The 21,489-nt window shown below is 34.8% G+C and overlaps 1 protein-coding gene and 1 long non-coding RNA gene across 2 annotated transcripts; both read right to left on the reverse strand.

Moving 5' to 3' along the window:
• Nucleotides 1-580: 580 nt before the first annotated feature.
• Nucleotides 581-20,224, reverse strand: LOC117980039 (uncharacterized). Its single transcript, XR_004671166.3, has 3 exons — nucleotides 19,824-20,224; nucleotides 17,594-17,622; nucleotides 581-696 (listed from the first exon to the last, which is right to left on the reverse strand). It is a non-coding gene; the product is annotated as an uncharacterized LOC117980039 (long non-coding RNA).
• On the reverse strand, nucleotides 17,961-19,829 carry TRAM1L1 (translocation associated membrane protein 1 like 1). The gene has a single exon (XM_003830046.5). The coding sequence runs from the start codon at nucleotides 19,798-19,800 to the stop codon at nucleotides 18,691-18,693; it is 1,110 nt and encodes a 369-aa protein (XP_003830094.1). The 5' UTR covers nucleotides 19,801-19,829; the 3' UTR covers nucleotides 17,961-18,690.
• Nucleotides 20,225-21,489: the final 1,265 nt, after the last annotated feature.

Raw genomic sequence — 21,489 nt, forward strand, 5'->3', positions numbered from 1 at the left:
CAAGGAGGGATATCAAGGAGGGCTATCAAGGAACACAATTTAGATCATTAGGAAGGGGGAACATTTTTGTTGTTTGCTTTTCAGTAATTGTTTTTTATGTTTATTTAACTTTCATTTTTTAAAGAAATGTTAACTGTTTTGTTTTACTTATAAAAGTACTTTATGGAGTACATAGTGATGTTTAAATACATAGAATGCATAGAGATCAGATTAGAGTAATTAACATCCATCATCACAAACATTTATCATTTATTTGTATTGGGAATATTCAATATCCTACATCTAACTATTATTTAAAACTATATATTATTGCTAATCATAATCCTATAGTGCTATAAAACACTAGAAATTATTCCCTGTAGCTTGCTGTAATTTTGTTGATTTTTTTTTATTAGGATAATGGGTCAGCTCTGCCTTGAGACAGCACACAGAGATTGCAAGTACTTAGAGGCTATATAGCTGCTTGATTCCCATAACAGTTAGAGATTTTCAGTGTTTGTCATTAAAGTCTGTGCATTACATCTTTTAGTGAGGTCACCTTTATGGATATTGTCAAGTAAATAGAACCACACTAAGTAACAGGAGACAAAAGGGTTTAATAAGGAGTTAGGGCTTACACACATGTGGAAAGAGCAGGGGCTGTGGGGGTCATGATGGCTGTCACTGAAAGGTCAGAGAAACAGAGAAGACATCAGCCTGAAAAACAGAAGAAAATGGTTTTTGAAAGTTTGTTTGGAAAAGGTCACAATTCCCAATTATCTTCATAATATCCTATACACTGTCTCAACTTGCAGCAGGACAGCTGAAAATGGCAGGAAAATCCTGAGTAGCTGCCATGGTTGGTCACTGGGATCTCATCAAAGTATAATGATTTCTCCTTACTTCCGCTTGTCATGTCAAATATGAGGGCCATTCATTTGTAAATGCTCATCTGGATCCAATAAATAAAGAGATGTGGTACTCAGTACGGTAATAATGCGAAGTTTACTAACATTCTAACAAAAAAGAGTGGTTACTTTATATTTGCTACCCTAAGACATTGCTACCCACATTCTTTTTGTGCTAATAAATAATCTGATGATATTTTCATAATCTGAAAGGAAAAACAATAGGTATATTATGTATATTCTACTCAACAGAAATAGTTGTGGCTCTGTTCATATAAGACAAAAGAGCCTTTAAGGGGAAAAATTCTTACTGGCTGTCTATACGAAAACTACATAATGATTAAAGCTTCAATTTACTAGGAATACATAACAATTTTAAATTAGCACGCCCCTGTGACTATAACTTTATAATTTCTCTTTGAGTCAGGGTTCTCCAATTGCAAGTGACAGAAAGAATCTCTAACTTAAGCAGACAAGAAAATTTTTGGTAATATCGGTTTTGATGAGCTCACAATGTTGAGAGAGAATATATTAAATTTTGCATAATGTCTTACAAGCAGACTAATTTAAAATTTAGAAAACAATAAAAGATATTGCTTTCTTTATTTCGTAATATAATCTAATATACTGATGGTGATATATTGAAATCTGCAATGTATCTAATGATTTTCATCAGCTTATCACATTTAAATAATGTCAAAACATTTTTACCGGACTGGTAACAGGGCGAAAATATATTGATTCTATCACTAATTACAATATGTTAAGAATTTATTTGTTTTTCTTTAAAATCATAATATATTATCATTTCTAATTCTGAAATATAGTAGATAGGCAGGGCATGGTGGCTCACAACTGTAAGCCCAGCACTTTGGGGGCCTGAGGTGGGCAGATCACCTGAGATCAGGAGTTTGAGACCTGCCTACACAACATGGTGAAACCCCGTCTCTACTAAAAATACAAAAATTAGCCAGGCGTGGTGGGATGCACCTGTATTCCCAGCTACTCCGGAGGCTGAGGCAGAAGAATCCCTTGAACCTGAGAGGCGGAGGTTACAGTGAGCCAAGATTGCACCACTGCACTCCAGATGAAATGACAGAGCAAGACTCTGTCTCAAAAAAAAGGATATATATATACATATATTATAAGTATATGTGTGTATATATATACACACTATATGTATATACTATATATATTATAAGTATGTATATACTATGTATATGTATATGTATATACTGTATATACTATATATACTATAAGTATATATATACAATAAGTGTATATATGTATATATATACTATAAAAAGTATATATTATATATATTAAAGTTTTACTTTTGAATAAAAGAAATAATCTACAAGGCACAATTCAACAATGCTTTTATAATATATTTATTGTTTATGTATGTATGTGCATATGCCTGAGTGACCACATTTGTTTGTCTGTGTGCATGCACACACACATGTGAAATATACTTTATTCAAGTTGATAACTAATCATGCGGATAGGAATTCTGTTTTCACATCAATCTAATTTTCTTATTAAATACCATTATTTTCTCCTCCTGGGCCAAGTACAATGTTTTAAACTAGTAAAATGTCTTATTTTTAGTATTGTCAATACTCCCAGTGGTAGAGCAGTGTCGCTTTCTTAAAATATTTCTACCTTCTGGGCAACAGAATTTTTTTTCAGCACTAAATAAGACAAAATCAGTTTTGTAGCTGCTATCTGTTTTATTGTGTGTAGGCCTGTGTTAAGACACTTCATAAACTGTCAAATCCAGATTGGCACTGGAAACACTGTAATGCTTGATATTTGATGAGAAGCTGTCAACTTGCCTCTCCCTGTCAAATTGCCAGATGCTTCTTCATGACCAGTTTAGGCTAAGAGATTACTGGTAGTCAGAGCTCCACACACAAAGATCTTAATGCTATATGATTTGTGAGAGGAGTGGGGTAGAAAAGATGTGAGACAAGTTATACATTGTTGGAAAATGGAATTTTATATGCTTAATTATTAAGTTTGTTTTTAGGAACTTGTAGATGAATCAATAATTCAGAAATTACATTGAGAATTAAGCATGAAAAGGCATGGTAAAAATCCCTCTGAGTAATCATATCCATAAAAACAAATAGTCTTTGAACCTTAGGCTATAGCTTTAAGGGAAGTTATTATTCTGTTATTTGCTAGGATAATATTTTATCTCAGTATTTCTTGTTTCTAATTTAATTTATGTTTCACTAAATACCCAGCTAGATATATATGTGGGTGTGTGTAGCTAGACACAGAAAGGAATTGACAGAACACTTTGGCTCTATTTTCAGTGCTATATAAAGATAAAAGGCGGGGTGCAATGGCTCAAGTCTGTAATCCCAGCACTCTGGGAGGTGGGTGGGTCACTTGAGGCCAGGAGTTCGAGACCAGTCTGGCCAACATGGCAAAACCCTGTCTTTATTAAAAATACAAAAATTATCTGGGTGTGGTGGTATACACCTGTGGTCCCATACACCTGTGGTCCCAGCTACTCAAGTGGCTGAGGCAGGAGAATTGCTTGAACCCGGGAGGCGGAGGTTGCAGTGAGCCGAGATTGCCCCACTGCACTCCAGCCTAGATGATAGGGCAAAACCCTGTCTGGAAAAAATAATAATAATAAAAATAAAAAAGAGATAAAAAATAACAATAAACCTCATTCTATGTGGTCATGTGTTACTTGGAAAATTATATAGTTACTTAAAAAATTAAGGAATTTACGTAAATGTTTGAAGCTTCCCACTCTGCCCCTAATAAAACAAAACACAAATGGAAGGCACAATATTCCATTATTCCCAATCAGGAAGCCCAAGGGAGTAGATACTCCTTCCCTGAACTGGTTAAAAGCTGGAACACAACAAAGTGCTCCTATTCTGAACCTCTTAACATTAAACAAGTAATTCAAAGGTAAATACTGAAGTATATAATTTGTTCACCAGGACAAATTTAGTGAAAGTCTTGGGGGCATTTGATGGCTGCAACACCTGTGTCCAGCAGCACTGTGGGTGCCAGCTATGCCCACTGTGGCACTATAACCTGATTACATCCTAGTTTCAGATCTTAACGTCTAGAATTCTCATCTATTCTCTAGTAGTCCTGCTTCTCTCTCAACATTGTGAGCTAATCAATACAGATATTACCAAAAATTTTCTTGTCTACTTAAGTTAGAGATTCTTTCTGTCACTTGCAATTGGAGAACCCTGACTCAAAGACAGATTATAAAGCTATAGTCACAGGGGCATGCTAATTTAAAACTGTTATATATTTCTAGTAAATTGAAGCTTTAATCATTATATAGTTTTCATATAGAGAGACAGTATAAATTTGTTTCCTTAAACTCTTTTTTGCCTTATATAAACAGAGCCACAACTTATTTCTATTGAGTAGAATATACATAATATACTTATTGTTTTTCCTTTGGAGTTCAACATTTTGGTTTCTTATATTTACATGTGTTTCTTGAAAACCATATATAGCTGGAGCATTTAGACCATTTAGATTTAAACTGATAACTGATGTTTTTTTTTATTTATAGCTTTAATTTTTGCTTTCAATTGGTTGTTCTTGTTTTATTTTTATTTTTCTATCTTTTCCTTTTTTGAGTATTTGAATATTTTTTAAATTCCATCTTTAGTTTTCCTTCTAAATGAATAATTGCCTTTAGAATTATTTAGTAAAGTTCTGCTTTAGACAGACTCTGAAAAATCTCTTCTATATACCCATCCTTAATATTTGTATAGCCCATGCAAAAGCACACCTTGAAGTTTCCTGTAGAGTCTTTCAAAGTGACTTGAGCCTATTGCTGCACAGAATTCTGGGATTCTAGCTCTATGGACTATAACAGGAGACAATAGGTCATGGGCACTGATGGGCATACCTCAAACGCCCTATGGATTTTCAGACTTGTCAGGGAGACACTAGAGAAGAGCCCAGGAAGAGACCCTGAAGCCAGGGGATTGCGGCTGGAGCTGCACTTCCCTTAGAGTGACCTAATAGTAGCACTATGTTTCCATTACAAATATTTTTACCATATGTAGATTCTCACATTGACAATTCTTTCAGCATGCAGATTTACATTACACAGCCTTCTTGCCTCCATTATCCCTGCTGAGAATCATCTCTCCTCTCAGACTGTCCATTTTCTGTTCTTAATTTCTCCCTTTGCTCTATAAATTGTTAAGACTTTCTCTTTGCATTTAATTTCCTGACTAGTTTTTTATATTACTGGACAAATGTCTACATGTCCAGTTTCAGATTGATTGTGTTTCAGATTTATTTGATTGGTTGAATATGAGGATTGGTGGCGTTTGACACTTCTGGAATCTTCCAGTTATCTTTTAAAATATGGCATTTGCCCCATTTTCTCTCCTCCCTCTCTGAAATCCCAAACACCTATCAGACATTCTCATTCTATCCTTGATCTTTCCTGTTTCCTTGTGCTCTTATGGCATTTTTTTTCCTGACAGATCTATTGTATTGAAGCTCTTTTTAAATCTTCTTAATTTGCTCTTTGACTAGTTCATTGAGTTTTACATTTTTCTAGTTGTATATTTTTTTCTTGAATTTCTATTTTTTATCCAAGTCTGCTAGGTGACATTTTAGTTTCCTGAAGATACATTTAAGTTTGTGGTCTTTCTTTTAATATACTAGTTACTAGTTTTAAATTTTCTAGTTACATTTAGAATAAGAAATATTTAATATTAGTAATATATAAAGTTTTTTGTCATTCACCATATCTTCATAATACATGTTATCTTTGTGTCACAGAACAGATGCATTGTATCACAGAGAAGAAATTTCCAATGAATAGAAAATATTGGTTTTATTGCTTTACTTAGGTCATTCATAGGAATGCTTCTCAGAAATTTGAAAGACTCTTTCCTAGGCCTTTTCAAAATTTTCTGTAAAGAAAATGTCTGTCATTAGAGAGAGGTCTTTTAATTTTTCCCTCTCCATATTCATTCTTCGAAATTTGACCTTACAACTTGACTTCAATTATTATTTATATTTTGATGACTTTCCAAAATATATGTATCCATCTGAGTTCTTCCTTATAATCATAAGGCCTGTATATGCTATTATCATTGATAAATATCATTGTGGTGTTTTTGTTGTTTTAAAAGCATTTCAATTTTATTTATTTATTTTTTAGACTTTTAAGTTCAGGGGTACATGTGCAGGTTAGTTACATAGGTAAACTTGTGTCATAGGGGTTTGCTGTACAGACTATCTCATCACCCAGATATTAATCCTAGTGCCCATTGGTTATTTTTCCTGATCATTTTCCTCCTTCCACCCTTCACCCTCCAAAAGGTCTCGGTGTGTGTTGTTCCCCTCTAGGTATCCATGTGTTCTCATAATTTAGCTCCCAATTTTAATTAAGAACATGTGGTATTTGGTTTTCTGTTCCTGCATTATTTTGCTAAGGATAATGACCTCCAGCTCCATCCATGTCCCTGCAAAGGACATAATCTCTTTCTATTTTATGGCTGCATAGTATTTCTTGGTGTATATGTACCACATTCTCTTTATTCAGTCTATCATTGATGGACATTTAGGTAGATTTCATGTCTTTGCTATTGTAAATAGTGTTGCAATGAACATACACATGCATGTGTCTTTATACTAGAATAATTTATATTCCTTTGGGGATATATCCAGTAATAGGATGGCTGGGTCAAATGGTATTTCTGCAAAAACTCAATTTATTTGAGTTCACAATTTTTCTTCCCCTGTATTCTCTTCTCAGAAACAGTACCATATGCTGCTAATTTGCTCATAGCTGAGTTGGTAAGTCATAAATCCATAACACCCATTTATCTCACTGTTCATATCCAGAAGCAACAAATTCTATTGAGACTAACACTAATCATAATTTTTGCAACTATACTCTTCATTCTTCTTCTTGTTACCTCAGTGTGGATTACAATAATTTTTCCTGCATTGTTATATGAAATAGAGTTTGAATAGACTAATTTTCTCTGACTCCTTCCAATAGATTCTCCATGCCACTACAAATATTTTTTAATAAAAATTATCATGTCATTCTCCTGGCAAAATATTTCACTGAATACTTACTGATCTTAGATAAAGTGCAAACTTTTTAGTATGTTATTCAAGGTCGTTCTTTCCTCCCTCACTTGTTCTCTATATCCTAACAATATTTCATGCCCAAACCCATGTCCTCCCTCAATTTTTGGTCTGTACGTGTGCACTTCTCCATCTAGACAATGTGCATCCATCGTTTAAACTTTCTAACCCCTAATTCTCCCACTGTTATTACAGTTGTCAGTTGTTTGAGGAAGATTTCCTTAAACCAATAAGGCTAGACTGATTTCCCTCATAGAATGAATAATAAACTAATAATAGAATGAAAAATCCAACCAATAATCCTATTGCTTAGCATAGTGCGTTATATATGCTTCATAATTAGTCTTTTTCCTTCCCCAGGCCACAAACACAGTGAGAGGAGGAACCGCCATTTTCCCTTTTAGCTGCGGACCTAAACATAGTGCTGGAAACAGTAGGCATTTAATTACCATTTGCTGAATGGAGAGTTGAATAAACCTTTAATTTGCAGTATAATTAATAAAATGTATGATATGTGATTTTAAACATCACCATACTAGATGCAATGAAATGTAATGCATATAATGAAGCATAAGATTCTTGTACTTAAGTAGTTTGTAGTCTATTTCGCCATAAATGATTAAAACCCCTTAAAGATAATGAACAATAAGCTGTTTACTGTTGCCAATAGATATTGCAGAGAATAATTCACATAGGTGATCATTGGAGCCATTTACTCTAATAATTCTCAGAAATTCTATCACACCACTCTCCTTCTAAACCACCATTTCTTGCCTGTAAATAACACCATTTCTATGATAAATAAGAATAGACTTATCCAACTTGAAAAATAAACAGGCATTTTAAAAATAAACATATTTAGCCTATAACATTTTCAGTTTCAGTCATATGTTTACAGTTTAGTGAGGGAGATAGTGTTCAAAATATACAATTTAAAACAAGACAGAGTAATTTAGAGTAATTGCAAGAATGGGCATAATTATAACATAGTAGCAGAGGCCAGGTCTTGCTTGAAGAGCTATGATATGTTTTGATATATTTGGAAAAATTGATGATCTTATAATAATGTATAGAATCTGATAAATAACAAATATATTCCTAATTGTCCAATACTGCCATTTGAATTTAGTGGGGATTTTGGAGATCTTCAAGCATATAAAATGTCTAATGACTTTATTATATATTTTGGAGTTGATAAAACAGATTTTAGAGAAAACTAGTGAAAATGGGAGACAATTAAATGTTAATATTTGAGAATAATTTTATTTCATAAATCTTTACATGTAGATTAATTTCAGCAAAACCTTATATAGCAGTCAGGATTTGCTATGTGCTCTTTTCTTTCAATATTTTTAAATATAGTGGGGAAAAATAAAAAATAAGGAAATCTTAATAACTTCAAGAAATTAAGGTTAGTCTCATAATCAACAGGCAATTAAAGTTTAGAAATGAAAATATTCTGCAAATGAAAAACATGCATTTTGTAACCCCAATATAAATACAGCAAAAAATTTCTTTTTTAAGAGTATTTTAATTAGGTAAATGTATTTAAGCAAAGGTGTATGAGAATAACCAAAAAGACACCCCTCTGCCACTATTATTGAAACTAGAGCAATTTGTTTAAATGATTTCAGGGTCAATATTGAGGTTGCTCTTTTACGTAAAACAATTCCCAACACATAGCAACTATCTTTCTTTTTAGAATAATGTAGAATACATTATTAGGCCACTAATGTCAACATTTAGAAAATAAAGACATGGGTAATGCCATTCTCCATGTCGGTAGGCAGTGAGAAAGCCAATGATTTTCTTCTTAACAACCCTGAAAACAGATGTGAATAAATAGTATTTCCCCAGAAAGCAAAATCATGTCTAAGAACTTCACAAGAAACATGTTACTGGCCAGCAGTGCTGCACATTTAAAATGCTGCTGAGTAAGCCGGAGGTCATCCTGATAACATTGCCTGGTAAAGAACAAGTTGGCACTTTGCTATAGATTTCCCTGCCAGAACCTATTCCTGTTTTACACCTTCATTTGACCCAGGATGGGTTATTGTATCCAAGATCTAAAACTAGGATCAAATATCTTTCTTTAATAATGTTACCTTCCAAACAGGGACTCAGATGAAGGACCTATTGAAGGGCTTGGTTACTCACGTAAGTACCGTCATGCAGAAAGATAACGAGTAATATAGTTAAGAGATGTTCCCGTCAGGGCACCTTGGATTAATTCAGACAGTTGTCACAGAATGTCATACAAAACATGTTGTCAAACTTAAAGTTTTTTAAAAGTACCTATATATTGATAAATTAAACTTTTGTTTATATTCTTCAAAATGGTTTCCATGTGATAGATCATACTGAATTGTGTTTATTATAATTTATTTAGTGGATTGTTTTCTCTAAGCCTCATCAACCGCATTAATCTCATAGGAATTTCATTAGTATTTAACTCCAACAGGTGTAACTTTAGGAGTTACCAATTTTTTTGAGTTTCTTCCTCCCTCTAGTATCCAATATCACATGCCCTCCCAAGTGGGTCCCAGCAGTTCTTCCCACTACTATTCTCACTTCACTGCAGGTCACTTGGTGTTCCCCTTGAGTGAATGAAGGCTGTGCCATTACCACCACCTTCACCCAGACCATGAGCTTCTCTGGGTAGGTGGCGAGCTCTGGCTAATCTGCTGCCCTCAGCGTTGCCATTCATTTCCTAATGGCTGCTGGGGACTCACACTATGCCAATGGTGAGCACATGAACTGCTGTCTTCTGAACAGCTACTCAAGGATCTGATGAAGTCAGGATGTGTGTTACTTGTGCCAGAACTGCTCACTTTGCACTCTCTTTGGACCTTTTACAGAGGCCAATGCATGCTCTATCAACATATTTGTCTTTCCAAGGTTACTTGACTCTGCTCTTCTAAGTAGTTTCTCAATATTGCACTATGGCTGTTTACAGTCAAAATTGTAAATGTCATTGGCCATTGGACTACGAATTGTCACTTGTCATGTTACTTATCACTGTGTCCCCAGTGTTTATCACCAGGTCTGGGATATACTAATCAATCAATAAATATTTAAGGAATTGAACTTAATTTGCTTTGTCTGCTGGGACTTTTAAAGGTGGTCAATGTCTCTCAGCCTTTATGGGATACTCTTTTACAGAGATATCAGAGTTGAAGTGTTTAGACCCAGAGAGCTTATTAGGATGGTCCCTTCACTTTACATAAAGCTTTGTTATTACCAGGATTGGAAATATATATTTTACCTGGAGCGACGGCTCCTTATGAGCTGAATGCACTGGTACTGGTTACCTAAGAAACCTTCCCAGAGGTGCACTATAGCCTTCCCTTACCATGATGTTGTTATTTTTCAGACCCCTTTCTCCTTCTCTCCACCAATCCACATGATTTTATCAGGCATATTGTGGATATTTGAAGCTCAGCTATGCATAAATTTTGGGTTGTTTTATTTGAGTATTCTATTATGTATGTATGAGATAAAGGTATGACGACTTTCAATCTCTTTGCAAATATTAAAAATCACATTAAAATATTTGTTTTTGTTAACACACAGTAATATTAAAACTTCAGCCTCCAAAATGTAGTGAAGTCAAACATTTTAAGCAGTATTAAAGAATCTTAAAATCCTTTCAAAAGTTTTACCATGGATTAGCATTATTAGCATGGATAATTAAATTGATTAAAAACATCATCAGATTTCTTAAACTGTCATTAGTTCTGTTTAGTCCCATGGTAATGGTAATTAAAGTGGAAAGATAGAAACTTCAACTAGAAAGAAAATCTCAGAGCTCCTGTTTTCTCAAGATCTAATGAACACCTGGTGCCTTTGTAATCTATTAAAGCATTCGAATTTTTTGAAAAGTAGAGATGGAGGGAAAAAAATCAGGAAGATTTCTTTGTTCAAAAATCCTTCAAATATCTATTGTATGCAGATGTCCAAAAGGCTGTGGGAAAATGTGCCAACTAAAGATTTATTTCATATAATTAAAAAAAATGCTTTTTTCAAATTAGGAAATCATGTCTTATACCCATTTCTTCAGTGGGCTCATGCAATGTGGCCTGGATCTTGCAGTTATTCTCCCTCTCCTTTGTGTCATCTCATCTCTTTTTCAGTATGCAAATATATAAATATTCTCTATTATCTTCCATTCTAAGAACAGTCACAACAACAAAACAAACTCTTTTAACTCCATGCTTAACTTTGTTTAGTACATAAGAGAATTCATTACTCTTTTCCATTTCTCGGCTACATTGTCACAGAGACATTTGTTGAGAAAGTATTCATAATATCATACAGCATATCCTAGCCTCCTATTTTTTCCTCAATTCATTCCAACAGGACGTTCATCCCTATCACTCCACTGAAACTGAGCTCACCGTCTCTCCAGTGACTTACCTGTTTTTCAGTCCAGCCATTCAAAATTTCTAATCATAAGGAATTTGAACTCTCAATAGTAGCGGGCAGCATTTATATCTTCATGCTCATAGTGGGCAGCATTTATATCTTCAGGCTCATAATACACTTTCTTGTGGGTTCTGTGACACTGTTTACCTTTGTGTTTTGCCTACCTCACCAGCTGTCACCTAGGTTTGGGTTCTGTGAGACCCATATACATTTAGTCTTGGTTTTTCTCCTACTACATCAGCCATTACTGAGTTTCCCTTGTTGGCTCTTATTCTACTCCTTCATTTCTATCTGTAGGAATGTTTCAAGGCTAAGCAGTGGACTTTCTTCTTCTCCCTAGGTATACCCTCTCTTTAGATTACTTTGTTCAATGCCCCTACTTAAATATTGCATTTATACTGATGACTCCCAAATTTATGTCCTTAGCTTTGACCACGCCCCTGAGCTCTAAGTGTATATTAGGATGTCTAAAAGACATGACAGATACTACTGACCAAAAAAACTCCCTATTTCCATTCCCACCAAAAAGCATGTCCGTCTCTCAATCTCCTGTGCCTTTTCAAATAGCATCATTCCCCTTGTTCTTCAGCATTACAAAAGTGCCATTAAGGATGTGCAACAACTGGTATATATTTAATTCATGTGTAACATTCAAAATGGCATTCTGATTCATATAATGAAGATTATAATAGTAGCTTCATATTTAGAAGACATATTAACTTAATTCTTAGAAAAAGCACTCAAGTTTCAAAGAAATTGACAAAGCACAAATGTCATTAGGATGCCACACATGACATGCAGCCATTTCTAAATAAAAACCTGGTATAGTCTGCCCCCAAATCATAAGGTAAATAATCAGTCGACACATTTTTATTGAGTGCTTCCACTGGACTAGACTTGTGCTTCATGATATTTTTACCTTAGTGATTTAAAAAGGCATGACTTCAGCCCTCAAGTGGACACAGGAGATAGGCAGTAAACAAGTAATAAATTAACAATTACTACTTAAAATCGGGAAAGGGTGATAGATTTAAGGAAAGTCAATATTTAAAATGTGAAGGAAAGCTTTTCTAAGTTTTTTTCTGCTTGTTTCAGCTGAGTTCAACAAATTCTGAGAAAGTATGATCCATAGACATTGTGCAAGGTAATGAGAATGTAATGATGTATAATGCATATTATCTGACACCAAGAGGATAATAGTCTACTATCCATAACTATTAAAGTGATGGTTGATGCTTTTTGATTTTCCTAAATAAATGCTTAATTCACTTACTTAGTCTGAAATCTAATTTTGAACATCAGAATTTAATTTTTATTCTTACTGTAATTTACCTAGACCATGGTTTCAAATATGTTAAATATAACACCTACTTTGGAATTAATATATATCAAAAATTTTTATATGATGTCTTTTTTTCTGTAATTATGTAAGAAAAGTAGTCCATAGTTACTATGAATTTTATAACTCTTTAAAATAAGTGTTTAGTTACTCAGAAGATAATTTATGTACATTTTAATTATAGTCCTATATATTGTAATGTACATTATTTAGTCTTTGAGAATTCATACATTTGGAAAATAGATTCACTATACTTGAATTTTCTATTGCCTCCTACCTGGACATGAGAGAAAAATCAATGTCATACATTTGTACAATGTGTGAAAATCTACAGGGGAGGAAGAGACTAATAGATGTGGCACAGAGGAATTTTAGGGTAAATGACTCTGAATGATACAGTAATAGTAGTTACATGTCATTATACACCTGTGAAAATCCACAGAATACAATACATGTGAACCCTAGTGTAAACTATAGACACTGGTTGATAATGATGTGTAAATATAGGTTCACCAATCACAATAAATGTACCACTCTGAGGTGGAATATTGATAGTGAGGAAAGTGGTGTATGTGTGAGGTCAGGTATGTGTGAGGTATGAGAACTCTCTGTATTTTGCAGTCAGTCTTGCTGTGAACTTAACACTACCCTAAAAACAAAATCCATTAAAATGAAACAAATATGTAGGGGGAAAACCTATAAATGTGTGTACATATGTGGATATGTATATATTTATGCATAAACAGAGACACACATAACTGTTAAATTGTATATTAAGACTATATACACATATGTGGTATAAACATAAATATATTAACATGTTTGTATAAACACACACTCACAAAGAAACTTTATGACACTGTATCTGTATATATTATTAATCCTCATGGCAGCTTTTTGAGATACATACCTTTGTCACTTTAATGGCATATAATCCAAGACAGAATGTTGACATTCTCTGCCAAAGTTCACTTAGCTCTAAGGGCCACAGCAGGGGTTTGCCCCGATCTCTATTGTTAACCATTATTTGTAATCACCTTATTACCTTCCTCTGCTGAATTTGTGTCATTATACTTGAAAACATCTTTTTAAAATTATCTTAAAGCTTACAAGTTATATTTCAATATTTGTGTTGAGGACTCTGGCAACCTTGTATTTAACTGGCTGTTTTTATTTGAGGATTGAGTTAAGAGGACAGCTGCTTTTCTGTAGTTAAAGCAATAAGGGCATGAAGAGAATGAGATATTAAATTTATTTTGGGATGTAAATATTTTTCAGTGTGTGATGGCTTACGAGAAATCCCACATGGGCGCTAGTAAATGATCTATATTTTTGCAAACTTTCCTCAAGCCATGAGATTCTGCAATGCTGACATGATTTGATTTGGTGAATGATGCGGGTGGTGTTGAAATTGAGCCTTTTCTTACATTTACCTTAAGGAGTTAACTTGCCCTTTGTTTAAAATTTATATTTTTCCTGATTCAGTGAGTAACCACATCCCTTAACAGTGACACTTCTAGGCTGGCTAGAAGATACACACATCATTACTGTGAATTTAGTTTAACCATTTTCATTTTTAAATTAACGTGAACCTTTAACTACCTATCACAACCCACTGTCTTTTCCTCATCTATGTAGGTGTCTACTGGAATGGTCAGTTTACACATTAATGTATTTTTTTAGATTTTAAAATGAAAAATTTAGCTGACATAATGCTGCAACACAAAATGCAAGGTCACCTGTCAAGAAAAAGGAAAACCCAGGTAAATAATCTCGTGAGCAGAATTCTTAATGTTTGGCTTATTCCACATTTATTTAATACTTAAAACTGCCAGAGTGGGTGCAGGGCCTAAAAAGAACTTGGTAATAGGGATTTAGATAGAAAATTTTGACAGTTACATGACCATATAAGAATGTTCCAATTCAATGTTTCGGAAATGTATAATTTTTGCATGAAGGATGTATGAGGTTTTTTTCTACATAAATTGGAGTAATTGGCAGGTACCACTCTGTCTTATTTAGTGCGGGTAGTTTCTCACGGAAGGTAGATTTGATTGAAAGATGGCAGTGAACAAATTTTTTTTCTCTATTTCCATAGAAATTCCTACCAGTTTTTAACTGATTAACCTGTTTTTGATAGTTAATCAGTTACTTGAACTTTCACAGAGTTAACTAATGCCTGCTTTAATAATGCCTTAAATCATAATAAAAACTTGTTTCCATGTGGTCCATCTTGACACAGACCAAATCATCACACTGAGATTTATCATAACATAATGAAGCCTAAAACTTGTTTGTCCCTTACAAGATATGTAAGTTGCATGACACATTCATACTATTTGTTTTTTTAAAACTGGGATACACTGTTAACTAAATGCTACTGAATTCTCTGGTCAGATAGTTTGGTGTTAGTAAGAAGTAATTACCTGGCCGGGCACGGTGGCTCACGCCTGTAATCCCAGCACTTTGGGAGGCCAAGGCAGGCGAATCACTAGGTCAAGAGATTGAGACCATCCAGGCCAAGATGGTGAAACCCAGTCTCTACTAAAAACACAACAATTAGCCTGGCATGGTGGCGCGTGCCTGTAGTCCCAGCTACATGGGAGGCTGAGGCAGGAGAATCGTTTGAACCCAGGAGGCGGAGGTTGCAGTGAACCAAGATCACGCCACTGCACTCCAGCCTGGTGAGAGAGCGAGACTCCATCTCAAAAAAATAAAAATAAAAATAAAAATAAAAGTAATTACCTCTGTATACTCAACAACGCTGTCTATTTTGTCCAGATTACAAAGGTCTGCTCTCCCATTGGAGGGCATTCTCTGCCATAGCGCAAAGGCCCAAGTACTAGCCTATTTCATATGCCACGTTCTCAAACATGGCTTTCCACAAGAACTTCCTCGAAGCAACTGTTCCAATATGACAAGTCCTGCATAAAGCACTGGTAAAAAGTATTTTGTTACTCTATACAAATTATTCTCACTTAGTCTAGTTGAGTGAAAACTTAAACTTTACCTTTATTTTTCCAACTTAAAGGAATATCAGAATATTTTATGTCTTCAAGCAAGCTTTAAATTATTAATTTAATAACTCTAATCTTCTTGAATCTATTCCAAGTTAATACAGTATTGGTTATGCATAATTCTGCTAACCGATAAACAAATATTGATGAAAGATAGATGAAAAAGTATTTTATGTTTTTTTCTAATTAAAATCAATGGAGAATTATACTTATCAGTAAGAGAATAATAAGTCCTAAAACTTTTTTGTCCCTTAAAAGATATATAGGTTGCATGACACATTGATACTATTTGTTTAAAAACAAATGGTATACACTGTTAATAAAATGCTAGCAGAATCATTTTTCAAAAATAAACATATACTTTGACCCCATGCTGGAAAAACCTATACTTGTAGACTTATTTAAAATATAAGGCTAAACTTTGAAGGCAATAAATCAGAAAATCTTTAAATATAAATATTAGATACACCTTTATGATTTCTGCAGTTTTGGTGTTGGGAGGGGCAGATAATCAGCTATTTGAGCCTTCACAGGGTTATTTAATGCCTGCTTTAATAACTCAAATCATAATGAAAATTTATGTTTCCATGTGGTCCATTTTGACACAGACCAAATCATCACACTGAGATATATCATGGCATGAATGTTTTGAGAATAAATTTTTAAAAATACCTAATTTGTACTGAGCTAAATTTCATTTGTAATGTTGCTTTCATAATTTATTTGGCATACATTTATTTTCTGACGATATTTATTGAGTAGGAATACCATTGTGAGTAGTTGAGATGTAGCCAGCATCTTTCCCTTTATTCTTCTCAATAACCTTGCTTCCTCTTGTGAACTAATATCTTACACACACACACACACAAAACAGGCTTTGCCTTTTTCCATGGGTGAAGCATGAAACCTGACTTACATCCATCAGCCCAGTATACTCCTTTATCAAATGACTTTACTAAAGGTAACTCCCATTGTCTTGGGAATTTTAGAAATTAGTTTTTTTCTCTTTCTCTCCATCACAGGGTTAAAGAAACAAAGCCTAGAATAGCTTTCATTATTTGCTGCCATGAAGAACATAAAGCTAAGGGGTTAGAGCCAAGAAAAATCCTAGGGAAACTGATCTAAATCCTAATCACATCTATTGCTAAGCCAAATTTAACTCTTGGCATTGTTAATCATGTAACATAATAATTTTTCTGTAATTTATTTTTCCAGTTTGAGTCAGATCTGCACTTATTTGTAAAGAAGTATACAATATATAGGGCATTTCTTACCAGGAGTGGGGTTACAGGTAATGGGCTAGAATGGTTTTAAAAAAAGAACTCTCTGTCATACAAGAAGGTAAAAATCTTTGTTTTTCAGTTGCATAAAGTTGGTTTACTTTGGACCTTACAACATGTGCTACCAATATTACAGTATTCAGTAACTGAAAACAAAAATAGGTAAGATGATGGATTCTATATTTAAAAAATGAAATCTTGCTTTGATATTTACTTCTGAAAGCAGACAGAAAGGAATGTTTTACCAAGAGTGGCTCTTCTGTCTGTGATCTGTAATAAAAGCATTAAACTTGATTTTGAGGGCCCTCCATGCTTGGGAGAGTTGAATTACTTAAACCAAAGAGAGGGCTGGCTATAAAATATTTAGAGATGAGAGACATAGTAGGAGAAAATATAACGGAATAGGAAATATATGGCCTTCCCCTAGCATATTTGTAAAGTACTGTCTTACTGAAAAATTATATAAACACATTATGGAAATAAAACTGAAATAAGGATTGAGAGGCAATACGTATAAATACTCACCCACTAATTCCCATTGTTTCCATTGGATTCTGCAAAGATACAGATTATACATACATGTGTATGTAAATAATCTTCAAAATATGTCTTATACAGATAAATGTTCCCCAATTAAAGATGAAAACAAATAATCACAACATTATTTTTCAAAAGCCTTTCATGTGACTATCTGATTTTCAACTTATTGAAGGTTGATGCATAACATGCTTTCCAAATGTAATTAGCTGACTTTTTTTATACACATGCCAAGTATTATTTTTCAACCTGGTATACAAACAATATTTTTCTAAGATGCTGCGGTTACTGATCTTACAAGGCCTCATTAGGAATCATTTTTAATAAATATTTTTAAAAAAGACTAAGTTCAATGTCCTTTTTAAAGTAATATTTAATTTCATGAATTCCCATTTACAAGTGGAATGAACAGGAATGATTTTAATATTTTTATATTAATTAATGATATTTTGATGCAATATATATGGCAGTAAACCTCCATATGTGTTACCCATTAGTACTGTGTTTTTTTAAATGGGGATGAAGCACTAATAATCACTATCTGTAAAATAAAGAACATTTATTATTTTGGTGAGTCTAGCAATCTTTTCTGAGTTGTAAGTTCTTAAAAAATAAATTCTAACAATTACAGAATACTGATTTGACTTCCACCTTTTTCGTACTTTTATTTTACCCCAAAGCAAACATTAAACACATAATCTTGCTAGGAGAGACCATCTTGTTGGTATTATGAAACACTGGTGGGAGTAAGAACTAGTATCATTGATATGCAAAATTGTGCAGTTATCTCTGCAAATCATTAGGAAAATGTTGAAAGGTTAAAAATCAAAACAAAATATAGTGGTGATCTCCAAAACTATTTTGACATTATTTTGACGATGAGTAATTTAGTCTCAACCAAAATCTTTTTTTCCCATTCATAATAATCATCCTCCCCTCAAATGTCTTTAAAAAATACATGAAACAGTTCAATAACAAAAACCGAAGAGCACGAACTATTTTCAAAAACAGAAAAATCTCTAGTGCAGAAAGAAACCTCAAAGAGCAGATTCCTTTGCAGACATGAATCAATGCGCTTGCAAAGATTATGAAGATTTCTCTTTCCTCTTTGGCGGACAGTCTACTCTATTTGAAGTTTCCACTCCCACTCCGTTTTCTGTTCTTTTTTTAGAAGATCTCGACCGTTTCTTCTTCATACATGAGGCCTGAATATTAGAATCTTCTACCCACCTCTGAAGCCAGAGAGTAATTAAGTTCCATGTTACGTAGGCTTGGATCGTGCAACTGGACGACAGAACAGCAATTTTAGCTGCCAACACATTTACATTTCCAGTAAGGGCATCAGGATTCCGATTCTGCGATCCAGCCAGGTGAAACCCAACAGTGAGTACGGAAACAATTAAAGTCACAAGTCTACCCAAGATAAACACAATGGCCCACAGAGATATGCCTTTCTGGTACTTTTCATCACTAAAGTAAAACAGGCCGCACATGTGGGAAAGTAATTCAACAAAATAATGCAGTACCAAAAGAAGAAGTCCCAAATGATTCAAGTACAAGAGATAAGCTCCAGTAATGTGGAAGAGGTGAAGACCAATGTAGACAAGTTGACGAGGGATGTCTTGTTTTTTGGTTTTCTGGAAGTAGAGTTCAGGAAAAGCATGAAACCAGTAAGCCAACTGGGATATGTAGAAAAACTTCATTTGAAATGTCATCATGCTATGGGGACGAGCCTTCCATATAAGAGTTGGGTCTGACAGGCAGTTTTCAGAGATTAAAATGAATGTGCCCCAAATACAAGAAAAAAAGTAGAACACACTAAACTGACCAGATTCGTTAAACTTGTTTTGTTTCGCTTTGGTGAACTGCATTCTCTTGTTAATTTTATCCAACACATATTCCTGAATTGTGGCATGAATAATGATTGCCACTAGCATGTAGAAGAAAACCGTGGCCAAATCTTTGACACCATAATAATAGAGGGACTTTGATCCCGTGGCTTGTTCCTCTGCTGCAGGGACAGCAACACTGTGCTGAAGAGTGAGAAACACGATGGATGCTTCTGCTGTTCCCTCGAACACAAGCCCCAGCAGGAAGAACATCCCCACGCAGGAGACGATGTCCGCATGATTCTGCAGGATGAATTCCTGGCTCAGAACGGGGGGGTTCTTGGTGCTCTTCTTACGGAGCCCCATGGTGGCGCTTCCCGGATACTCACCGGCGAGCCGCAGCTGCCTCCCCCTGGCTGCTCCTCACAGCGCCGCCGCCACGGTAGCAGCTCCGGGGGCTCCACTTCCCATCCCGAAGTCAGTCCCGGGTCGCAGCGGCCGCCCAGAAAAAAAATAAATCAAAGGCGAGGGCCGAGCTGAGCTGAGCATGCGCACCAGGGGGACGGCGGAGGCAGGGAAGGAAATCGAGCGCCGCGCCCCTACCCGGCGCCAGGCCCGGGGCTGCGAGCGGTGATCTTCAACGTTGATCGTCGCATCTTCAAACTCGCTGCCACCGCCAAGATGCTCCTGAATTCTTTTTTTTAGTGGCATCTTCATTAGTAATCATGATAAACCTATAGAGCTCTGGTTATTCTTCAGATCATTAATTATAACAACAATAGCATAATAATAACAGCAAACTCCCAGTACTAATTACCAGTTGCTGTGCTAAGCATTTTATTTATATTTATGAATTTAACTTTCCTGAAACACCCAGTGAGGTAGATACTGTGATAATCTCCCCTCCCCCACCCCTTTTCAAGAGACAAAACACTGAGGCACAGAGAGGTTAAGTAATATGGCCAAATTCACATCCCTAGTAAGGGTTAGAGCAAAGATTTAAATCCAGTCTGGCTCCAGAGCGCCTGTTTTTCACTATTACGCTGTATTGTGTCTTACTGTAAATCAATTATACCTGGAAATATTTACTAGGTCAACAAGATAGCATATTAAAACTAGTTCCCCTATTTGCAATAATAATAATGTTTGCAATGATAACGTCTAGCCAGTATTTTGAAAGACTGGCACTTAGAGGGAGAGATGTATTAGTTCATGGAAAGGTCTCTTTTTGGCTACAAAGCTCAAAACTTAATTTCTTCATTATAACAGAAAAGAACCTCATATGTCATTTGTGTAGGTTTTGCATATATGGAGGAATTGTGAATTGAAGTTTCCCAAGACTTCACATAGGACTTGGAAACTTTCAAGATTGGAACAGCCAGAAAGTAGAATCCTCATTGAACACTTGCAACATTCAGACAAGATCCAAGGAAAGCTACACTGTTTTAAGTAAGGCTAAACTTGCCCTAAGGAGAAAGCTAATTCATGCTTATAAACACAAAGTATATAAGAAGCCTTGAAAAGGTTAAGGTACTCTAGGACTGTCTACCAGAATGCCTACTTGTGGCCTCTAGGTGCATTGTTGGCATTAGCATGAAAGGGTGGCTTAATGCTCCAAAAGTGGGATTTCTAGCAAGCAAGACAGAAACTAAATGGCCTTTTATGACCTAGTATTAGAAGTTATATTATATAATTTTCAATACCAAGGTAGGCACAAGCCTGTTTTACTTCAAGGTGGGGTGAGGATGGAGGGGAGGGTGTGGACCATACACATCAACTTTTAATGAGAAATGTACCTAGTATTTGCTAATTTTTTTAAAATAGCCACATCCTTTCCGTTGGGAATAAATTTTGTTTCCTCTGACATGAAATATACACTTTTTCCTTCCAATGCAAACAATAGTCTCATATCAATATAGCATCAGGTTCAGGCTTCTTACACAGGATATTTTTGTAAGCTAAATCAGATCCAGGAGCAGATAAAGGAAAGTCCTATCCTTTGTTGCACTTACTCTTGGTCTGAAGACTTGTGAACTAAAAGAATAAAGTTTTTGG

The sequence above is a fragment of the Pan paniscus genome, chromosome 3, assembly GCF_029289425.2.
Source record: "Pan paniscus chromosome 3, NHGRI_mPanPan1-v2.0_pri, whole genome shotgun sequence".
Taxonomy (NCBI): Eukaryota; Metazoa; Chordata; class Mammalia; order Primates; family Hominidae; genus Pan; species Pan paniscus.

Bases quoted from the DNA above. Each gene is read 5' to 3' on its own strand.
- TRAM1L1 (XM_003830046.5), bottom strand. From the start codon at position 19,800: ATGGGGCTCCGTAAGAAGAGCACCAAGAACCCCCCCGTTCTGAGCCAG.